General features: G+C 32.3%; 1 protein-coding gene across 3 annotated transcripts in view; it reads right to left on the reverse strand.

The window, feature by feature from the left end:
• Positions 1–23,471, reverse strand: part of LOC123696496 (polyhomeotic-like protein 3) — a 185,003-nt gene that overhangs the window by 152,243 nt on the left and 9,289 nt on the right. Inside the window, exons 1-2 of one of the 3 annotated variants that reach the window (XM_045642693.1) lie at positions 1,785–1,985; positions 433–480 (exon numbers count right to left, since the gene is read on the reverse strand). The exons of 1 other annotated variant lie outside the window; for it this stretch is intronic. In XM_045642693.1, the coding sequence (XP_045498649.1) occupies positions 433–480; positions 1,785–1,839 (103 nt within the window). In that variant the 5' untranslated portion in view covers positions 1,840–1,985. Of the gene's footprint in view, positions 1–432; positions 481–1,784; positions 1,986–23,471 lie in introns of those variants that run through there. One more of the 3 variants, XM_045642690.1, reaches the window with a different exon arrangement.

Consider the following 23,471-nt stretch of genomic DNA (forward strand, 5'->3'; position numbering starts at 1 on the left):
CGTAAAGACTTTGTGTGGATGCCATTTAAACAAATTTATAACTGTTTATCGGTATTAACTTTTTATATAAATAAAAGTAGATTATAAAAATAAATTTGCATTGAAGTCAATTTGCAGGTAAATGTGCAATGTCAACTAAATTTGAAATATTGGAACCGTGTAGACTGTAGAGCAATCAAATGTTTACTTGGTGAATAAGAATATTTTATTTTTGTAGAGGTACACCATATTTTATAATGTTCAGAAAATTAGGCAATGTTAATCCAAACAACACAAACCTTTTTCTTGTTTAAAGTGTCATGTATGACATTCTAATATTAAAAATAAAATAAAATTTTCATACATAAGCATAAATCATTACCTATGTAATAATATCTCGTGTTTTTTATCTAGCTTTAGTAACTTAAACATGTTTTTAATGTTTTTACTCACCTATATTTGAAGTCAGAGAAATAGAAGAGAAATCTCTCGGGGCCGTTCCTGTAAATAAATATTGTTTCATTTAATATTTTGTCAGATTGAATGTGCTTCCATGCATTTGAAAATAGCACACATAATATTAAAATAATGTTACATCCTTTATAAACTACACTACTATGATTTTACACAAAGTAAAATCACAATAAACAAAACAAATATAAACTTATAAATTAATAATAAAATATAAACTTATAGGTATAAGACAAATACATAAGACATGAGAAAAGAATCGAAATAGTAATAGAAACACACAATTCACTCGAAATAAAAGCTTTAGCTCCAACTAAGCGATTCCTAATCCCAAAAATCAATAGAAAATAAAATTGATGCTAATCCTAGAGTTAAGTATCTGCACAGACATTCGTAGTTTCTAAAACCTAAAAAGGATGATAATATCTGTATGTATTTACATACTAATTACTTTTGAGATTTAACCTCCACTTTTGCCGAGTATTTGGCCTTTGCATATGGCCAGAGGGCCAATATTCTAGAAATATAAATAAATGAAAATATAATATATTGGCGGAAAAAATTGCATGAATCCTATGTGACAGTTTTTGCTAAGGTTTTTGCCTGATGCATAAACGACCAAAGAAAGGGATAGATAGAAAAAATTCTGAAAATAATTATTTTGACTACTGTTTCAGAATTTTGGTAGCTTTATAAGTATTTGGAGTAAGTACACATGTGGCACTAAAACAAAGTTTTTTCTATTCTTTACTAGCGGTCCGCCCCGGCTTCGCCCGTGGTACATATTTACGTTTTCTCTACATAAGAACCATATAATAAAAAAAGAATTAAAGAAATCGGTTCAGCTGTTCTAAAGTTATGCGCTTACCAACACATATTGCGATTCATTTTTATATATAAGATTATATTTATAAAGCATTTGAATACCATAAAATCAAAAATATCATATTCAAAGTGTTATTAGTGAAAACGTTGATTGTTATTACACAATTAAAAGGGAACTGTAGCTGATCTCGTAAGGCACTTTTGAACGGAGCAACAGGTGGAAAATTAGTGTTAAGTTGTAACACTGTTGTACACTGCAATGTACATACCAATGATATACTAAAACCAGTGCGGTACTTATTATGTTTTCTATAAAATATTTTAAATCGCTTTCTTAGAATTAATCAATTAAACATAAACAATCCCATAAAAAATTAAACTTAAAAATGAAGAGCAGCAACTCTTCTTATAAAACCACATAAAACTTGAAACTAAATCTATGAAAGTTTTCATTACACGCGATTATATAATATTATAGTTGATGAATTCTTAGTATGACATAATAATACCTCTTGTAAGCAATTCCAACAATTTGCTGGAAAAGTGGAATTCCGGCGTAAACATTTTTAGCACAAATATAAATCATCGAATATGTCGACAATCCGTAAAAAACAATCACATCACTACACACAACACTGTATAACTTTTAAATTATATTTTTTATTAAATATAATTCAAACACAATTTTTTTTAAAGTAGGTTGAATTTTCAATGACACTCGGTACTTATGAAATAATATGAACTACGCAAAGGGAATTTGTTATTCAACCTTTTTTGTACGAAAATAATAACGCTTCTGAAGAATCAACTGAAGACGATTGTCGCGAACAGTTTAATTATGTTGGTCCCGATTCATTAGTGCACTGAGAGGACAGGGCCGGATGCTAAAAATTAAAAAAATATATTATTTTATTTCCAAAATATTCATCTACTGTGTATGAGCCTTATTCTTTTCATACAACATGACTGATATTATTAGTAATTACATTTTTAACTACTTAATTTAAATACAACTAACTGTAGCACGCTGTTTATGCAGGATAGTAGGCTATGGAATATAACAAAAAAAATTAACATATTTTAGATCCGTCTGGAAAGACTTGAATTTATGTTAGTAATCAGCATATTTTTGTTCTGTTTTGCAAACAAGTTATTCAGAAATGCACCAAACCGTAATAGAATTTATAATAACTCAAAACTAATGTAATTTTCCAATGCAATAAAGCTATCGCAGTTTGTTTGTGACGATGTCGAGAACTCTGAGGGGCTATTTACGACTTCGAGCGCAAACGTTGACTTGTTTTACCAACCATAATCATTTAGTTTTAACTTTTACTTTATTGACCATTTAATTTACTACAACAAACTAAATGCATTAATTGGATTGTTATTTACAATGGTATCTCTGGACACCGACATAAATATTCTTAAAACGTAAAAATAAAACAATATTTTTTTTGTATTTAATCGCTAAAAATTACCAGAGTCCGGCCCGCGTATCGCGACAAGAGGTCATGGTTACCGACGCTCGTCTTTTGACCTACGCGACTCTATCCCTCACAATTAACCGATAAAATCGTATTCGCGTCCCGCTCGCACAGGCCGCGACATCTTACTTGACATTTGACCCTCACGTCATTGTCGTCGCGTTCCCATTCTATCTCATAAAGCCACGCATAACGCTGTTTCGTTCAAACAGGTTATGACATATCGGCCGACTTCTGACCCAAACATCAGCGCACGTGCTGTCCCTTTTTTGTGAATTGTAAATTTATATTTACGTCCTCCTCGCACATGTCGCGACCCTTATAGCTAGCCACTTGAATAGATTAGGTGTTTTCGACTTTCGTGCGAGTATGAGTTCAATATTCATTGATAGCTAGTTCATTGGCATTTTAAATGCAAGACTTTATAATCGTTACGGATGGATGTGAATTATAATGGACGGTAATTAATGACTATCATACATTATGATTCAAATTATAGATAAATTATAAACAACATCAGAAAAATGTAAACTTTCTTTTACATTTTAAAGAAATTGCTAGACGTGTTTCACAAACAAAATGTTATTGTTATTTATCAGCTTCAACACAAGGCCGAGCGTAGTATTCTATTATATCATTGTATTATGTCAACCGTACCTAATTATATTTCTCTATCTGTGTATAAAAATTACGTAAATGGAGCTTCCAAGCTCCAGTACCAATGCTTGTGAAAAGAAAACATTTTGCACTTATAATTTCCATTCAAGTAAAGGGTGAATGTAGATATGTCTTGTATACATCTCTCCTCAAAACCTCTCTATTGTATTCGTTACCATACCACAGAATACATAATAGTAGCTAAACGCTAACCATACTATAATATAAATCTTTTTCAAAAATATCTACATTGAGAAGTCATCACACATCCATATCCAGCCAGGCTTATCAAACAAATGCTGAAATAAAGCTTCCTTGTATTATCATTGCTATTTCTAGTATTATAATATTATCGGTGGCTATGTGTACGTCAAATATTTACTCGTTAAGTATGTGTTCTATTAGGCCGTGATTGCACAAATTGTAGAATCTCTCTGCAGCCCGAGCGTGGCGGCCTCGTAAGTTTTTCTTGCTGAGTGCTGACCCGCGCCTATCGGGAACGCATTGAACAAGGATGTACGAAAGATAAATTATTTAGAGGCATATTTGTTTTCTTTATTACAGTTACAATATTAAATAGTGAGGAAAAAATATGAAAGGAGCACTATGTTGTGATACTTGGCCAGTGAAGTAATATTAAAAGTGAGTATGTACTTGACATCTGTACCTAATATTTACGATGTAAAAAGAACTTTGCTTGACTTAAGTTAGGGCGGAAGGGTAGATGTAGATTTTACTCATTTATGTTTTTTTTTTAAGTATTTTATGCATCAATACAAAGATAATATTATGAAAAAATAAATCATCAATAAAATTAGTAGGAAAAATAATTTGAAATAACACAGTCGAGAAAAATGAACTCTATGCCACAGCTCTATGCAATCTCCGTAGGCGTGCTACGAGGGTATCGCTCTATGTTATAATATTATCTACATAATTATTATGTTTATAGAAGTTAAATTAAGTTCTATCATTGTTAAAGTGGTGTATATTTTAATAAACTAATTTCATTTTATATAAATAAAACAATATCTAGAATTTTTTTCACTCAAATTTTTTAATTTCAGTTTTTACAATTTCCAAATATGTACACCAATCACTCGGACGGACATACTCAATTGTAAAATAGAACAAAAAAAATATATCATAGTAATTTTTTTTATATCCATTATTAATTCTAAAAAACCGAATCCAAAATACGTTTCCTAGCTCTTGAAGAAGAAAGCGCGATGTTGGCGCGGCGCGTGCGCACCGCATCTTGTTTTTGCTCCGATGAATATTTATCGCTCGCTCCGACCATTAGCGGCGAACCTCGCCCGCTGATCACTTGAAATTGATTCAACGCAGCTAATACACAGCAATTAACATTTCGTGAAATTGCCGCCGTGTTGAAGTTTCCACGTCTCGCCTTTCTAGCCGTGTCGAGTTTTCAACGAGCTTTGGATTACATACCTAGTATGTGATAGTATAATGACTGCTATGACAGATGACTGCTCTGAATTTGAATGGATCATAGTTCCTACTTATGTGATGTATGGCTGTAGTTTTTCAACGAGGCCTTTTTTGCTCGCTTTGATTCACAAAAAATAATGTAATTTTGCAATCTAATCAATAATTTTTAGCACATTTATACTTTCCTGTACAGAGAAATGCCTTTGTAAATATTATAAATAATTGTTATACGCTACCGCATACGAATGACAAAACTGAACCTTTTATCAAACTTACAGCTCTTTAATCAGTGTCCAAATTGCACTGATAAAATGACATTCAAAAAGTGACATTTACCCTTTCATAATAGATCTGTAACGTGTTTATACATTGCATCATATATTATCTGTTTTCTACTAGACGAATCTGTGGTGGGCTGATAGCAACCAGTATTAATGACACGAAACCGTAATGACTGTCACATTAATCATAGAGAGCATATGAAATATGAACCTTTATCCAAACAAATGAAGTACGTTTTGCGTTGTAATTAAATAATCAAATGAACTTGTAAATAGCTATCTTAGCGAACCATTAGTTTAAGATATAAATGATGCGAGGAGTTTGCATTCATTTCGTATGCCGATGTGTTTATTTTATCTGTGCTATTTAGCGAGGGTAGCTTTCTCTTTTCAATTGAATTCTGTTTTAACTGTGCTTTCAATTATATTTGCTTTTTTCAGTATGGCAGGCCACACATTTTTTTTTTTGTTTAAGGTTCAATGGGCTAGGCAAATTTTTAATAAGCGAAAATTTTAATCAATTTCAATAAGAAATTCAATGAAATATAGTTTGAAGTAAAAAATAAATCAGAACATAGATCGTAGCAAATGTATTTATTTATTGCTAGATTTCCGCCCGCGGCTTCGCCCGCGTTTGCAAAGGAAAACCCGCATAGTTCCCGTTCCCGTGGGATTTCCGGGATAAAAACTATCCTATGTGTTAATCCAAGTTACCTTCTAAGTATATGTGTGCTAAATTTCATTGTAATCGGTTCAGTAGTTTTTACGTGAAAGAGTAACAAACATCCATACATCCATACATCCATACTTACAAACTTTCGCCTTTATAATATATATTAGATTAACATGAAAAACCATTAGCTTTATATAAATGATGCGTGAAGTTTCATTTCATTTAATATGCCAATAAGTTCATATAAAGTAACTATATATTTTATGAGAGTAAATGTATTATCTACTTTGCTCTTAGATTCTAAGTTTTATCGATAACTTTGTATTAATGTTATAAAATTAAATATTGAATGCAATTATAGTTTTTTGAGATTCTAATGGTGTTTTACATGTTATTAAGAAGGTTTTTTTCAGTAGATATGTTTAAGATTATTAGGTTGTTCGATAATTAATATTAAAACATGTTAGCAATATAAAATACTAGCTTACTGCCCGCGGCTTCGCCCGCTTTCTCTAAAACGATTTGAGATTTAAACTATCCTATCTCTCAAGTTGGATCGAACTGCACATGGTGTGCGAATTTTATTATAATCGGTTAAGTGGATTAGGAGTCCATTGAGGACAAACATTGTGACACGAGATTTATATATATTAAGATTATAGTTATTGTAATTTCTATGAGCTGGAGCTCTGATCTATTTAAAGATAACATTTAAATAACTATTTCAAAACAACAACTTTTAATGTTAAACCACCATCAAAGTTTCTAACGGTTTTCTCATTAAGGAAAGAGAAATCTGTTTCTCCTATTAGTTTAACAATAAAAGCAACCAAAGTAATTACAGTTATTAATAAAAAAGATGCGAGAAAATTGAACGTAATTGGATTCGCAATTAAAAGTTGTGCAACAAAATATATCGCGGTTTTCGAATCAAAAATGTAACACCGACAGACAATTTGTTATACTGTCTAGATAATTAATTTACGTGTATTGTACATACACAATTTTCGTACTTTTAATTTAGTTGAATATATAGTTGCTGGTAATATTTGAACGCAGGATCGATTTCACGGTTCATTCGAAAAGTTTCCATTTCCACCTATATTTGTTTAATGTTATATCTTAATATATATAAATCTCGTGTCACAATGTTTGTCCTCAATGGACTCCTAAACCACTAAAAAGATTAAGTATAATAAAATTCGCACACCATGTGCAGTTCGATCCAACTTGAGAGATAGGATAGTTAAAAGTTAAAACATGTAGGTACCACGGGCGAAGCCGGGGCGGACCACTAGTATTGCTATAAATTATTAATATGCTATTCAATCGAGAGGAAGAAGGTTTTTTTCTTTTCTCACCAAGCAAGCCAAATAAAATAATTTTATATTACTCCCTTGATATTAGAGTTCATTGAGGTTCCTATAAGAACCAATCTAAATTCAAGTTATGCAGCTCTCATACAAAACAACAATAATTTTCCATATCTCCACATTAAAATACCGCTTATTAGTATCATAAAAAGTAAATAATGCGTAGTAGATAGGCACGCGACCGCGGTCAAGTTTTTCTTCATATTAATGTTTGGCTCGTGCCAGTTATTAACCGATCTCATTCGGAAGCACGTACTTTCTTGTACATACACTCACACTAATCATTATGTTATGCACTCGTAACGGTTACGTAGCAATTTCATCTTTACGTCTCTGGACGTAGCAGCGACATTCCGGTGTATTTTTATTTGTGATAAACTTATTATGGGGGTTGTACAAGTTATACGGTCGGTTCTAGTTTTTGCTAGGTATCCGGTGAGGCCAATAATTACGAGCCGTACGTCTTGAGATGGGTGTTTCCGTTCCGTTTTTACGAAGAGATTTTCCCGCTACGCGCATAAAAGTCGATTGTGATAGAGAGTTTTCTATGCACTATTTTCATTGTATTATCGCATGCTGTTTTTTCAAAACTAACGTTTTTTTCTTTGTGAATCTTTTTATCTATTGGAATAAAACTCTTTCATATAAAACGATTGTGTATATAACAGGCATTATATACCTACTACTATTTACTAAATTTCAAGCACGCTACGTTAGGCTGCAATTTTTATGAAATACTTAGTTAAACGTATGCTTATTTTATGCAAAAAATATGGAAAAGTTTCTAAATTTTTTCTTATTTAGATATTTTATGCATTTTGAGGCCATTGAAAGCTTACAAAATTGTTTCAATCTGAGGACCATAAACAAAGTACGTTTCCACAGACCTCTAGTTACCCTATGATTTACAAGCTATCATTTGTCGTTAGTGCCACGGTTCAAGAAATGTCAGGGGACAATATGACTCCAGTAATTACACACTACGTTTGGCTTGTGCCCTGCTATATAATTGCTTTGATATTTTTAGTCTGTGCTAGGTAACGACGTTTACATTCACTTACCATAGTTCTCAGAATTGATTTTATAATATTTTTATTTTTATTTATTTTATTTTATTTATAAAAGGTACCTTACAGCTTATAATACAATAAAGAGTAATTAATAATAAAGTACGCCAATAACAAGGTACACCATTATCCGAACAACGTAAGTGACAAAAACAAAGAAATATAAATTGAATATACTATTTTAAATATGCAATATGTTAACCTTTAAGTTTTAACTTAAAGGTTAACATCAGATACATACTATTATTGAATAACGACTAACTCGTTCATAATACAAAGATCACAAAGCTTTTAAACTAAGAGAAGTTAGTAGTAGAGCATGTATTTATAAGATTAAAAAAAACCGGCCAAGTGCGAGTCGGGCTCGCGCACAAAGGGTTCCGTAGCAGCAAATATAATAAATTACAGTTAAATCAACCTATCTCAAAAACTATAAGAGATACTTTGATCAAACCAAAAATCGTTGAAAGAGTTAATTAGCATGCATCACCTCTATTTTTTTTAGAATTTTATACCCCGTAGTTATAAAAATAGAGGGGGGGGGACATACTTTTTACGACTTTGAGAGCTGATATCTCAAAAACCGTTCACTTTAAGAAAAATGTTTTTTAGAAAACTTTATATCATTTTAAAAGACCTTTCCATTGATACCCCACACGGGTATGTACATCGAAAAAAAAAATTTCATCCCTCAGTTACATGTATGGGGGGCCCCACCCCCAATTCTTTTTTTTACTATTTAGTGTCATATTTTTGTAGCGGTTCATACAACACATATTCCCATCAAATTTCATCACTGTAGTACTTATAGTTTCCGAGTAAATCGGCTGTGACAGACGGACAGACGGACAGACGGACAGACGGACATGACGAAACTATAAGGGTTCCGTTTTTGCCATTTTGGCTACGGAACCCTAAAAAGTTTCATAGATATTCAACACGAACGACCCTAGAGGAGCTCTATGCTTGGTTTAATATAGTATTGTATAGTATTATCGCTCTTTATAACAAAACGTGCAATCAGCCCTAGTGGGTAGGTATAGGTATAACACAAAACCTTAACTACAAGCTACTGTATTTTAACTACTCAGACATTTTCAATTTCTTTTTCAACAAATATTAAAATCCTGTCGGTCACAATAAGGTAATTCAGTTAAATTACAAGGATATTTACGTAAACAGTACTCAACTTATTACGTAGTTACGTTTCCCGCCCAAAAGTACAAGATGGCGTCATGGGAGACTGCGCGCGCAAGTCACGGGAGCATAAACCACGACAGGTAATCAAAAAGAATAACAGGTTCATATGGAAATGTGTGGAAAACTAACTATAGAGTAGACAAGCAAATGAATGCGTATTGTTTTGCATATTGCGACTATTTTCAATTTTGATGTAAGATGGTTTTGAAACACGATTTTTAATGAAAATCTATGAGTGTATTATATTATTATCGTTCATGTTTACTGACAATTATTGTTTGATAAACATTCCAATTAATTTATATGTATAAATCAATCTAATTAGATATTTCCTTCAAAAGTTTAATAAAATGTAAATATCTAGCCCAATATTACAAATAGGTAATGTTTTTTTTTTTTTTTATATATGAAAGAAGGCAAACGAGCATGTGGATCGCCTGATGGTAAGCAATTCCACAGCCCATAGGCATCTACAGACGTGTCCGAAGATGTGTTGCCGACTTTTTGAGGTGGAGGTATATTCTCTTTTTAAATGCCTCGATGTCATAGGCGTTCGGGAATGTCGCCGAAGGCAGGCTGTTCCACAATTTGGTTGTGCGCGGAATGAAGTGGCGGGTATATCGCACCGTACTAGAGCGCCAGAGGTCCAAATGGTGAGCGTGAAACTTGGTCTTATGCCGTGCGGTACGGTAGTGGAATTCCGCGGCAGGTATCAGCTCAAACAACTCCTCAGAGCACTCCCCATTATACAGACGATAGAAAACGCATAACGATGCAACGTCTCGTCGTAAACCCAGAGGATCAAGCCGATCGGTAAGTGCTTATTTGCCAATAATTCTGACGGCTCTTCGTTGCACGCTATCAAGTGGCAGGAGCTGATATTGTGGTGCCCCGGCCCATTATAAATATGCCATTGCCATGTTTCCATTATAAATACATTCTTATCAATTGGGTATTATAAATGTGATCTAAGGACATCTTGATGCATTATGTGAGTATCTCATAAGCGAGAAATACTTCAACATGGCACCAACACAAAATTCCAAAAACAAAAGATTTTTAAACCAAATATTTTCGTTCGGAAACGCGTAGCAACAAGCTTATGTCAATGACAAACACCGGCCTACAATTGAACGCATATTCGCAAACAAATCGCTTGAGAAAACCAGACTAGCATTTGTTCTCACGGTTCTGTCGTCCACTGATGCACTACACATTGTTCATAAACCAATATACATATAAATCATTGGAGGAATTTTAAGAGTATAATTTGTTAAGAATTACGAGCTCAATGTTTAGGATGACATAGATGTAGCAAATACTGAGAGGCAATGTATGGAGGTATTTTCTTATGCGCGAGTTTGCCGCAATTTTAAAGTATCGGGATTAGAATAATCATTAAGGTTATATTCTATCGAATGAAATATGTAACAATTAGATCTAGCGATTAGATCTTTTGAGTATCGATAGTTTATTAAAATTTAATTAACTTATGGTAGCTGTTTGTACAGTCTATTTAATATTTATTTTTGGACTATACCAAATTAAGGGTTAAAAATGCTCCTTTAATTATAAGATATTACCTATCATATAATTATAAGATACTAGCGGTCCGCCCCGGCTTCGCCCGTGGTAGGTACATATTCACGTTTTCTCAGTTCTCTACATAAGAACCATCCTCGTACATCAAGGAATATAATAAAAAAAGAATTAAAGAAATCGATTCAGCTGTTCTAAAGTTATTCGCTTACCAACACATTTTGGGATTCATTTTTATATTATAGATGATATAATTATAAGATATGATATAAGATATAATGTTAATTAAATATAATTTAATTAACATTGTATTTGTTTCATTTGTAGATATTAAGTGTTTTGTAATTTTTAGGTTACTCAATTAAAGCATACAATATTAAAGGGGACGCAATTTACCTAACAGGAGAAAATTTTGATAAAGAAGTATTTTTGGCCGCGACTTTCGTTTTACTCCTCAAAGCCTGTCTAAAGTACCTCACAAACTTTCTAATTTATATTTAATAATATTATTATGATTAAGTGTTATTGTTTCAAATCGTAGAAAGTGTGGACAGTAAAGTAACGCGAGTTAAAGACACGCGTCATCTCGTATAAACGGTGAAAGAAAATTGCCTACGAACAGTTGATTCGTAACTCGTTATAAAATTACATATTGCACACGGTAATAGTGGTAATAGTGTCATGTGTGACAGACTGTGTCCAATTGAAATGTTCCTTGTGAATGTAGTATTTCTCTTACTAAGTAGCGAGATAAAAGATATGGGTATAGAAAAAAAACTGTTCCGTATTGAAAAGCTTTTGATGTTTTTGGGTACGACACAAGATATTATTAATTTAATTCCTTCTTTTTTTCTTAAATGGATGAAACAAACATTCGAAATCTGCATTGTAATACAAAAATATTATGTGTCGCAGCCTTAGGTCGCAGCAAACTTATTAAATCAACCGCTTCATAAATAGCGAAGGCTCTCTTTTAAATGTTGCCGTTTAATCGACTACCTAAAGCCAGCCCTATAATTTAATTTTATATAACAAAAGCATCCCAGGCCATTAATAAAACTGCCGCTTTAACCAGATTCCTGAAACATATGCATTATACAGGGTTACTTGTAAAACACCGGCAACCTCGCAGGACAAGATAGCCAACATCATAAGTAATAACATTTGTTCTACGACTTTTGATAATTTGTTAGATTTTATTTTCATACAAAAATAAATATTCACTTAATTTTCCGTTTGAATATTATAAACTCTACGCGCATTCCAAACATTACGTAAACAAGAAGCGAACGGGAGGGGAAAGGGGGCGTCGCGTCGTCCTTTCGATAATGAATAGAACATAGACTTACAAATGTTAGGAGAGTACAATAAAAGCTTAAAAAATCATTTAAAAATAATTTATTGCGTTACCTATGCCAAAAGTCGTAGAACAAATGTTGTTACTTATGATGTTAGCTATCTTGTCCTGCGAGGTTGCCGGTGTTTTACAAATAACCCTGTATATATTTTTATTATATATTTTTATTGCTTCAGTGCTTCAGTATACACCACCTACCTAGAGGTATATTCGTTGTTTTTGTCATTGCTTTCCTTGGTTGGGTTACCTGGAAGAGATCGTTCTGTAGCTATAAAGTCGCCCATTGTGTAATTTATGTGTATTCTTTTTTATGTACCTAATCTCTGTAATTTGGTGTGTACAGCAAAGTTCTCATTCATTCATTCATTCATTCATACATAGAGCGATACCTCAAAATCTTTACCCTAAAAGAAAACGACAAACTGCGAATACAACAAAAATACTCATATTGTTATACAATAAATTATTACGACGGATGAGTACGTTTATATTCGGAGGTATGGTTAGTAACGGAAGCATCAAGGCACTTACCTCCACGGGTCGGCGCTCGCGACAACTCTGTCAACCGGTAATCATACATACAAACATGGTGCCTTATTGAATATTATCTGCTTGTCTGTCTGTGTTGTAAATTAATAAAAAGCTTCTAATAATAAGCTTTAGCCTATGATATGAATATTTAGGATGAAAAAATATTCGATAGTTTGTATTCAGTAATTATCTTTGAGAGCATCGAGAAATATTGGCATGTATTAACTTCACTTTTTCACATACATTGCGAAATTATTCAATAAAAACCTATAAATTGATATCCAAATAAAGGCAATTATGCAGTATACTCTACAAACAGGGTCACAATATAATATCCTATCCATACTTTGACATAAATTACATCAATAATTCCAATGCAGTTCAATGGCAAAACGCAAAATGAAACCATCTGTAACTTCCGTGTAAAAAAGCGAGCGAAGCCACGCGCTGCGGCTTGTAAAAAGCGGCCACATTGACCTGCCAGGCGATCCACTTCGATGCGTGTACTCAATCTAATGAGAGGTAAAGGTAACATCATAGTATAAAGAGGTAACATGCAATAAGAGGCACGCGCCGGCCACGCGACTTGTATTGTTCTTTATTAACCTTTGGAATTTTTATGATATACGTTACTTTTTTGTGTGTAATTCGCAAGCTTTTAGTTACGTTACTTTTAAGAGTGTAATATGCAGGTATTGGATTGTTTACAGTTACGGTGGTATGATTTAATAGAGATAGGAAAGTTTATAAGTCTATTATGCTTTTAGTAAACATATAATTTACCATACACCCGTTTAAAAGGTGATACAAAATTTCTCTGCCTTCTGATATATGGGCGTATTTTTGCTACCTACCAAAAAAAATGAATACAATTTGCGATCCTCCAAATTTTGAATTCATTGTTTCAGGGTTCCATTTTTATTATAATAAAATTTCAAAGCTTTTTCTCTATAAGAAAAATAGCAAACTGCAGTTACTCTACCGCTTGCTTTAATATGGTAGTTCTATCTACTTCTTACATCAATAAACACAAAAAGGTAGCAGCTTATAAATATATGACATTCCGACAATGCAAATTCACGCGAGCAGAGCTCGGTCGCCCATCTAGTCGGATTACATCTAAAGCGACTATAAACCAGCAATCAAGATTATACTTTCCGTTTTTTCACAGTTTCCACAAGTAGTTAATATTGATAATATCTATTAAGTGAGAAAAAGTAAGAATTCTAAGCGCTTATTACAGTATAAGAAACAGTTGGAACGGCTTTACTTTGATTAATGTCGGTTTGTGTGCGGTTCTTGTGGGTCATTACAGGCCATTGAGTGTACACTTTGTTGTACAGAGTAACAAATTCTTTGTAGAGGAATTTGTTACTCATATAAAGTGCTACGTAAACGATGTAGCGTTTTTCTTTTATGACGTTTAACTGATCGAAAAAGGAATGATGTTGGCGGTTTTGTGTATGCTGGCTGTAAGTTCTAATAGTCTGAACATATTTAGAAGTATAGAGTATTTTCAATGTGATTTTAAAAGTTATATGGACTTGATAAGTTACAGTTAGCTCCCCTACAATATGGGCTCTATATCAATGGGCGGTATTAGCTATCTATCATTCCATAAATTTTTTACATGAATATTTCATAAGATTTTAAGGGAATTTTGACTAGTATTTTTTTTTTTCGTTAAAAAGTAGGCTATGACCCGTTTTTAGTAAATACTAAAAATCATATGATTTTTAGTATTTACTTACTCATAATATTGTTAACCGCACGAAGAACATCAAAAACTCAAAGACCGTCAACCAACCAGCTAACTTAACAATTGAAAGACAGTCCTGACACAAACAATTTATTATTTGCAAAGTGCAAAGGTGAGTTCCGCTGAACAAACACGTATGTTTTTTGTACCGTGAACGGCGCGTGCGCATCTTAATGCTGACTTGGTTTTATGATAAATGCCTTACGCTTTTTATTGTTCACGCGCATATGAAGTTTTTATTATGTTAATTTATTATGTGCGGTAATTAAAGACTAGTGAAAATACCGTTCGGTTAATTGTATGGGTAGGTAGTTATTAAAATAAATAACACTTTTTTTGTATGAATTGTAATTATAAAAAATTGTGTGTAATTTTATAAAAATAATAAGTTATATTTATAGCCATATTATGTACGAGAAGTGAAGAAGAGGTACTCATAATATTTGAATGTTTTATGCAGAATATTATTTTATAAAATATTTAAATTTAAGAGGTGAAATAAAAGGTGAAAATACATTTTTATAAGTAATTAACACTATTTTTGGAAACGACTTGATATTATGAAATTTGCGACTTATGCCTACTTAAAAAATACTTTTCTCCCAGTACAGACCCAGCTTTATGCTATTAAATACTTTCAAATACCATTAACATTCAACAAATTTAGCAAAAGCTCGAAAAATAACTACATATATAACTTATGATAACTTACATTACCTTTCGCCTCTAGACACATTGCGAAATAATAATAAATAAATATTGTGAACGCAAAGGTTACTGGTTAGTGTGAATCGCGGCTCATAAAGCATGCATTCAATTATCGGAGCACCCTTCATAGCCAGTAATTGGTAGACGCTTCAACACTTCATAATAGGGTAACCATGTCTTGGGAATTAGTAGATTATTGTATAGCTACCTAATATGTTTCATTTTGTACTTATATTTTTTTAATAATGTTGCTAATTGCTAATGTTGCTATTTTTAATAATATTTCTAATATGGCAATAATTATTATCATCTCATCCGAAGTCAATTGTATTCTAAAGCAATAAAAAAGTGAAAACCACTCTACAAAATACACGGTAAAAGTAACACTATGCGTATAGAAAACAACACTTTTAATACGATTTAGTGTTTACACCAACATTGCATAAAAATTAACAATGATTATTATATATTTATTAGTATTGTCAAGATAAATTTATATTATTAATGAGTACTTTGTATCTCATTTTTATCTTGCAATATAATTGAAACGAATTTAAACGATTTGTGTTAGCAACGAAAAATTGGAATGTGTGCGAATCTTATTATAAATTAATATTCGATAATTTGCTTATTTTTTATATACAGCACTATGAATAAAAATACTTTACTCTAAAAAATAAATAGAGACGAATCCGCAAACCAACTAAACGCACAGTCACCCACTGGCTATAATGACCGGCCGCGGCGGTCAACAATTGCGTCGATCGCCCTGGAAACAGCACAAGTAAATCAAGCAGATACCAAGCAATGATTTACAACTCTTCCTTATTTGTCAGTTTTTCTTGATAAAACAATGCCGCGATTCTTACGAAATAGTTTTTCTGAGATGGAAATGGTTCATGTATTTGCTTGGTCTAATTTAAAGGTTAATATAGATTTTACATGTGTTAGGTAGGAAATGTCTGATATTATTTTATTTGTATCTCAATGAATGGTATATAAATTATATTGAAATTCTTGACGCGTTGATATATTTCACATATTTGATTTATTTTTGTGTTTTTCTTGACGCGTTGATATATTTCACATATTAATTTATATATGTGCTAGGCTCAAGTTCCGTAATCAGTCTATAACTGATAAACATTATAGTGAAGAAGATGTTTTCACATAACTTCAAGGTACAACATACGTGGCCGTTAACACATTCTTAATTCTTATGTTCATAAAATTAACTGTTATAATGCGAATCCGTGTTGTATCTCTGTTGGTGTGTCACTTATATCTATGAGACTCATTATAATATTCTTCGCTTAGCGTGTGATACTGAAAATAAATTTGAAGTAAACACGAATTATCAAATGAAATAAAACTAACGGCTCGCCCTGTCTTCTTATAACCGAATTTATTTTTAAATTCACGAAGGCAAAGTTTCGCAAATCTAGACGACAATTCACAAAAACTTTCAAAACACTATTTTAAGACCAACAATAAATAATATATTGCGTTCCTTAATAACTCATCATTACCTTCCCTCTCCAATATTGTATACTTCAATACATAAAACATGGCATACCACTTTCATACCATATCAAATTCGATCATTCGCGATACATATTTCAAAGCAATGCACTATTCATTAGTGTAACACAACTAGGTGTTATAGACAAGCTAAATCGTTGCAAGGCACCGGACGCGGCAGGTGCTACCGAGGGTTCAACCGGGTTCACTCCCCCCCTCCTCCCCCAGCATCCGTGCAAACCCGTTCTTCTAATAATATAACGTAGAAATGAAAGATTAATGAGAGCAACTCGTGCACGCCTTTTTCACTGGGTAGGGATGGGCAGGGGATATCGATGAAAAGAATACCAACTAAGAACTATCGTCTGTTAATAAATTTGTTTCTAGTTACATAGTAATCATATGTAACTTTTTCATAAATACGCATACCCATATGGGTATTTATGAAAAAGTTCCTACAACATATCACAAATAGTAAAAACTATAACATATCACAAATAGTTAAAAAATGGGTCACAGAAATACAATTGTTTTATTGTCAGTTCAAATGATGGTCGATTGGTCGATACAGCTGCAGAAATTCAAAAGTGATAATGGTGAAAGTTTATTCAAAATGCATTGCAATAATAAAATATTAAAAAAAACTTTCTTCTTTCAAAAAAATTCTATATCTGTCTATCATATGAATCACAATCACATAACTATTATGGACGCTAAATACTAACAAACACACACATAATATTATCATAATATTATACAATATTGTTGTATCCCAACAGAACTGGAACTATTTTTTTTGTATTATCAAATGAAAGATAACCAAATAAAAGGCTTAATTAACTATTCCATACCCTATAGGAATTATTACAAATTAAAGTTATAAAAAAACTTCATATTCACCCAACCTAGATCTAAAATTAATTATTATAAAATATTCTATCGACAGCACCCCAACACTATAATCTCGGCTAGTCGCGATCGGGCAATGAAGACCGCCCAGTTAAAATATTAGCTGCGCGCCCACGGTAGCTCTGCCTTGTACCATGTACATGACTGTGACACCCGCGTCGTCTAACAAATTTGACGACATTCTACAGTTTACAAGCTACGTAATTCATATTATTGGTACTGTTTGTTTTAATTATTTGGGATGCTAAAAGATTTTTTTCAAACCTTTTATTCTTTTCAATATTCGTGTTAACAATTTTATGATTTTCTCCTGTGTCTTCCAATCTGTAATTGCTATTAAGAACATTGTTACTGTTGTGGTTTATAAAAAGTACATGGAATAAAATTTCTTTTATTTTAAATATTCGGACAACCAATTTGATGATATTCATCTATGACTGCTATTTATTTGTAATTGTTATTACGACTAATGTTTACATTATTAAGGATACTATATTTTGAATACAATCTTTTATTTTTCATATTCATCTAACCAATTTGATAAAATTCTACCCTTTCTACCACTACCTACGTCAATTCCACGACAGCGTACACATAGCGTATTACACTTGAAGCAAGAAATTCCTAGCATTGATGCATCAAGCTAATCTACTTTATTAATTTTCAATAACTGTCAACGAGAAGAATTACGTTCAATTAACGTCCCTTATTTATTGTAACGAGAAAAAGTCCGCACATCCATTAATTAATAGTTAGAACTTAGAAGCGAGTTAAAAAATGTACATACCACGCTCCCATTCACTGACAAATATGACCTGCTCTCCATTACTTAGATTAGTTGTAGCAATTATCTTCACACACTACTGTACTTCTAAAACAATATTAAATAAACGAAAGATTTGTTTTTTTCGTGTTCCGTTGTTTCAAAATTCGTTTAACATTACGAAGCCAGTAAGCTCTTAAAATACATATACATATAATTTGTACCAGTTTTTCAATTTAGCAAATGTTTGACATACATATTTATTATTTAAGTATTGAGTTCAAACTAGATTATAATCTAATGTTATAATATAATCGATTTGAATTATGACCCATGTCAATACATAATAATAATGTCAATCTATACATAGATATAATAAAGCTGTAGAAGGGTCAATTCTGTACATTGAAAATATTGAAAAAATAAATAGCAGGGGGTGTTACTGGATCGATACCAAACCCAAATATGTGATTAAAAAAATTTTTGTCTGTCTGTCTGTCTGTCTGTATGTGAAGGCATCACGTGAAAACTAGCGGTTCGATTTCGATGAAACTTGGTATAATTATTCCTTATTATCCTGGGCGTAAAATAGGATACTTTTTATCCTGGAAAAATACGTAGAACAAAAATAATCTTAATTTTTCAGTTTTATCCATAGACGTTGTTCCGTAGAACCGCGAACACACGTTGCGTATTATTATAGGCCTAGCCGTATTTGGGAATTGGGTCCAATAGATATTTATAAGATGTTATTGTCAGAGGTACTCAAAATGGATAAATAAACCATCCACGCGAAGACCGACATCCGCGCGGACGGAGTCGCGGGCGGAAGCTAGTACATAATAATAATGATATGCAGTGGTCGTTATAATATAAAGTTAGTCATAATAAATGAATAACAAGTTACTGAAAGTGGTATTTATGAAACTAAACAAATCAATTATGATAATATGTTTCATATTCTCAAAATATGCAGGTTAAACATAAATCATAATATTCTATATTATGATTACAATACATTTTAAAATGTTCAATGTAAACGTTTAAAATGTGTTAAAACTTATAAATACGCATTATAAGATATTTTAAAATATGCTCTACAAATTACAGCAATTGAAGACCCCTTTTTTGAATAAAATTTTAACTAATTCGAAATTACCGTCGAAATTCAATAAAATATAGAAAATAAATCCCAATAATAACAGTAGAGCGCAATGAATGAGTGCGCAAAAAGTCCGATGTACGACCGATGCCTTGCACATTATGTACAAGAATGTTGCACTTCTAGTAGACTTGTTCCACTTAATGGATCCATAAACGACCCTGCTCGTACTTTCTTTAATTAAATGATTTTATTGATTTATTGAAGTCTCTCAATTAACGACTGCGTCTACGACTACTCACTACTATTAATTACGTATATGTTTACAAATCGATCTCGTTGTAATTTATATCAATATAGAAGTATGCTGTAATATAAAATACTTAAATAAAACTCATTATCGCCTTACCATACTGACTAGTGTTAATCAAGTCAATGCAATTAAATACTAAAGATTTAAATGTATCTATTTTTTAGTGTTTTTTATCTATACAGACGCGAAGTTTCTTCATAATACTGATACTTTTTATTCGATCTCTTTCATACCCAAACACAGTAGCAGTAATTCAAAATCGATCAGTTGTTCGTGCTTCATTGACGTGACACCCTCATCTAATTGTCCAACCAAGTATCACTTCAGATTGAGGCAATTTATTCCGCCTATAATATTAATAACGACACTGCGCGCCAAATCAACATCCCAAAAATTCCGCAAGCCTAATTGCAGACAAGCCAAAGCTTGTAGCTCTTGTACCGTACGCGAACAATAAACAAACCAAGTCAGATAAGTGTCGGTAACAAAGCGGCTCGCTCTATTGTTACTGATAGCATTTCACCCATTATCAAGATGTAGTCAGCCCCGATATAGCTCAGCCCGAGCTAATTGTACCGTGGTCACGCTTTCAGACTCTGAATCCGCGAAACTATCTCGTATACTACGCGATACATTTTTATGGAGGGCAGCGGAATTACGCTTGGAAGATATGTCGTTGTGTTGAGAATTTTCTTTTCACGCTCGCCCCGTGGTAGCGGTATTTTTTATGTATTAAATTAATTTGTCGCTTTCCATGTAGGAAGTCACTTAAACTTACTTAATACTTAAATATATGTAGCTACTTTTGTCGGCGAAACTTATTAAAGACCAAAGAAGCGAAAGCATTAATTCGAATTTTCTGTTTAATAGTGCATGTAAACTACATGTAAGATATTAGATAGCGATACATAACTGAGTTAGTTATTTCAATTCGTAATAAATATCTTCAAAATTAAATATGTTCATTTTCAAATATGTTTAATTTTGAAGAAATTTCCATTTTATGAAAATCTGAGCGAAGTGTCGTCCGACGATTTTGAATTTCGCTATTGTATTTGCTTTCTTCTCTTAATTTGTCTACCGTTCTATTTTTTATATGTAACGCCTAGAAAGCGCAGTTTATATCTTGAGCAAGTAATAAATATTAGTAGTTCGAGCGTTAAGGCGCTTGCCTCACCAAATATGGCTAATTGTGGCCGCAGTGTACCAACAGTCACGCTTCCTATTCGAATCAAAGTGCTCCTCTATTTCACTTTGACCTTCGTAATTGCGACGTTAATGCGTGTTAACAGGGACGTGTTTACGTTACGGTAATCTTTGTTAAGAAAAAATCAATTCAAGAACAAACATTGTCAAAATTGTGTTTGAAATAAATCAGTCCGTTTAAAGTTTTTCAAAATCGAGTCTAAAGTTACAAGCAAAACTTACAAAAATCAGGTGAAGCTTAACAAATTATTAATTACTTGTGGTCCGCCCCGGATTCGCCCGTGGTACGTATTTCGCAATAAAAGGTAGCCTATGATGTCCTTTTTCGGGTATCAAAATATCTCCATACCAAACATGCAAATTAGTTCAGTGATTAATTAACAGACAGATAGACAGAGTTACTTTCGCATTTATAATATTAGTATGGATTTTTCACCAAGTTTTTCTAGTCGATAATAACAAACCTCCAACTCTTTATTTTATTAATTGATACAGTCATTACGAAAAAAATAATTTTTTACATTGTAACAATAAACTACAGATACCAATAAAGTTTCTTCACTCGGATATGCTCTACATTCGTATAAAAATAATCAGAACGCTTTTTACGAGGATTCAATCTGATTCACTCTTATTATATCATAAAATTACAAAATAATTTGTACAGCTAATGAATTTAATTACACGAAAGATTTCATTACAAAGTGATTGAACTTAATAACAGTTGTTATGTGTTGTAAGTTAAAAGTAATTGTTAAACTTCGAGGAACAATGTGGCGAGAGGTTACATTATGTTTTATGGTACTGAAAGTGGAGTAAATATTTAATGTGACAGCTTATTGTATTGCCATATAGTTAACTATATCTGACGTATTAAAGTAGTGATTAAATTGAATAATTAATAAATCACTTAACCATTTTTTTAACCGACTTCAAAAACAGTAAAAAAAAAGTCGCTTTCTCTGTCAATATAATCCTATGTCCCTATGTATGCTTAAATCTTAAAAACTACGCAACGTATTTTGTAGAACATATTCTAATAATGTGACTGTAATTTGCCATTTCGAATATTTTTCGTCAATTTGTAAATCAGTACTCTAAAAACCAGCTGGTACAAAGCACAATAGATTTCGCTATCACGTTTAAAATCAAACTGTCGTTATAAAATATGTGTAAATAAGATTTAATACTTCTAATACCCTACCTTAAGACCTGCGTCTAGATCTAAATCGACACTATTATTCATTATATACAGTTGACCCTTTCGTGCCCTATATACTACGAAAGCAAGATTTACATACACCAGATAAGACAGTAAATCTTAAATTAAAATCTCTCAGACTAAAGTTCAAGTACTGTTTGCGTAACTAGGGAGGTAAGTTAGTTTAAGGCTATAAACAAGCACTTTATAGGGTTTACTTGACCTGTTTATCAGTTGAATCTAAAATACATTACGACGCCCTGGGAAGTTCAAGGAATATAGTCCTCTAATTTTCTTTACTAACTGAATATACATTATGTATTTAAATATTATTTCTACTGAGTAATTATGTTGAACGGAATAATTGAAAGTAATTAAATGAGAAATATACCAACGATATTCTTCCTTAAACATTCTCTTTTCTTACCTTGATTGGCATGTGGCAGCCCTGAGCTGTCAAATTTTCCGCCATACGTATAATAACATTGCGGTTAATTTGCATTTTATATCATTGCACTCGAAACCTAATGAATGAAGTAAATCCGAGTTGACTCTGTCGCCTGTTGGAGAGCGAGGTGAGTGGAAAGGGGCAAAATATATCGATCATTATAAATTTCCACTCGGTGGCTAACGGCGGCGGCGCACGCGACCTGTGCTCAAAGATTAATGTAACAGACTATCATTACTTTATCGCTGTTTTAATTCATTGTATGTGTAGTTTAAGTTCTTCTGTATTTATAAATGCCAATTCATATTTATTGTACATAATATGAAGGTAGGGTTATAAATTTTGATATGAACACCTTTCCAAATATTGAAAAATAATATGTTAAATTTTTTACAGGAACTAAACTTCAGAAGGAGATAATATCAAGTATCATAAGCAGTATTCAGATAATTAAGTATGATAAGTACGCTAGAATTAATTATAAATAAAAATAATGAAATTCCTACCATCCAATTCCAATGCATTATTCCAATGCATCCTTTCAATATTATTCTTAACACTAGCTGTGCCCGCGACTTCGTCCGCGTGGAATAGCGACTGCATAGTAGTTACTACTTTACATACAATTATTTAGTAAACACGTACTACC

This window comes from Colias croceus, chromosome 12, assembly GCF_905220415.1.
Source record: "Colias croceus chromosome 12, ilColCroc2.1".
NCBI lineage: Eukaryota > Metazoa > Arthropoda > Insecta > Lepidoptera > Pieridae > Colias > Colias croceus.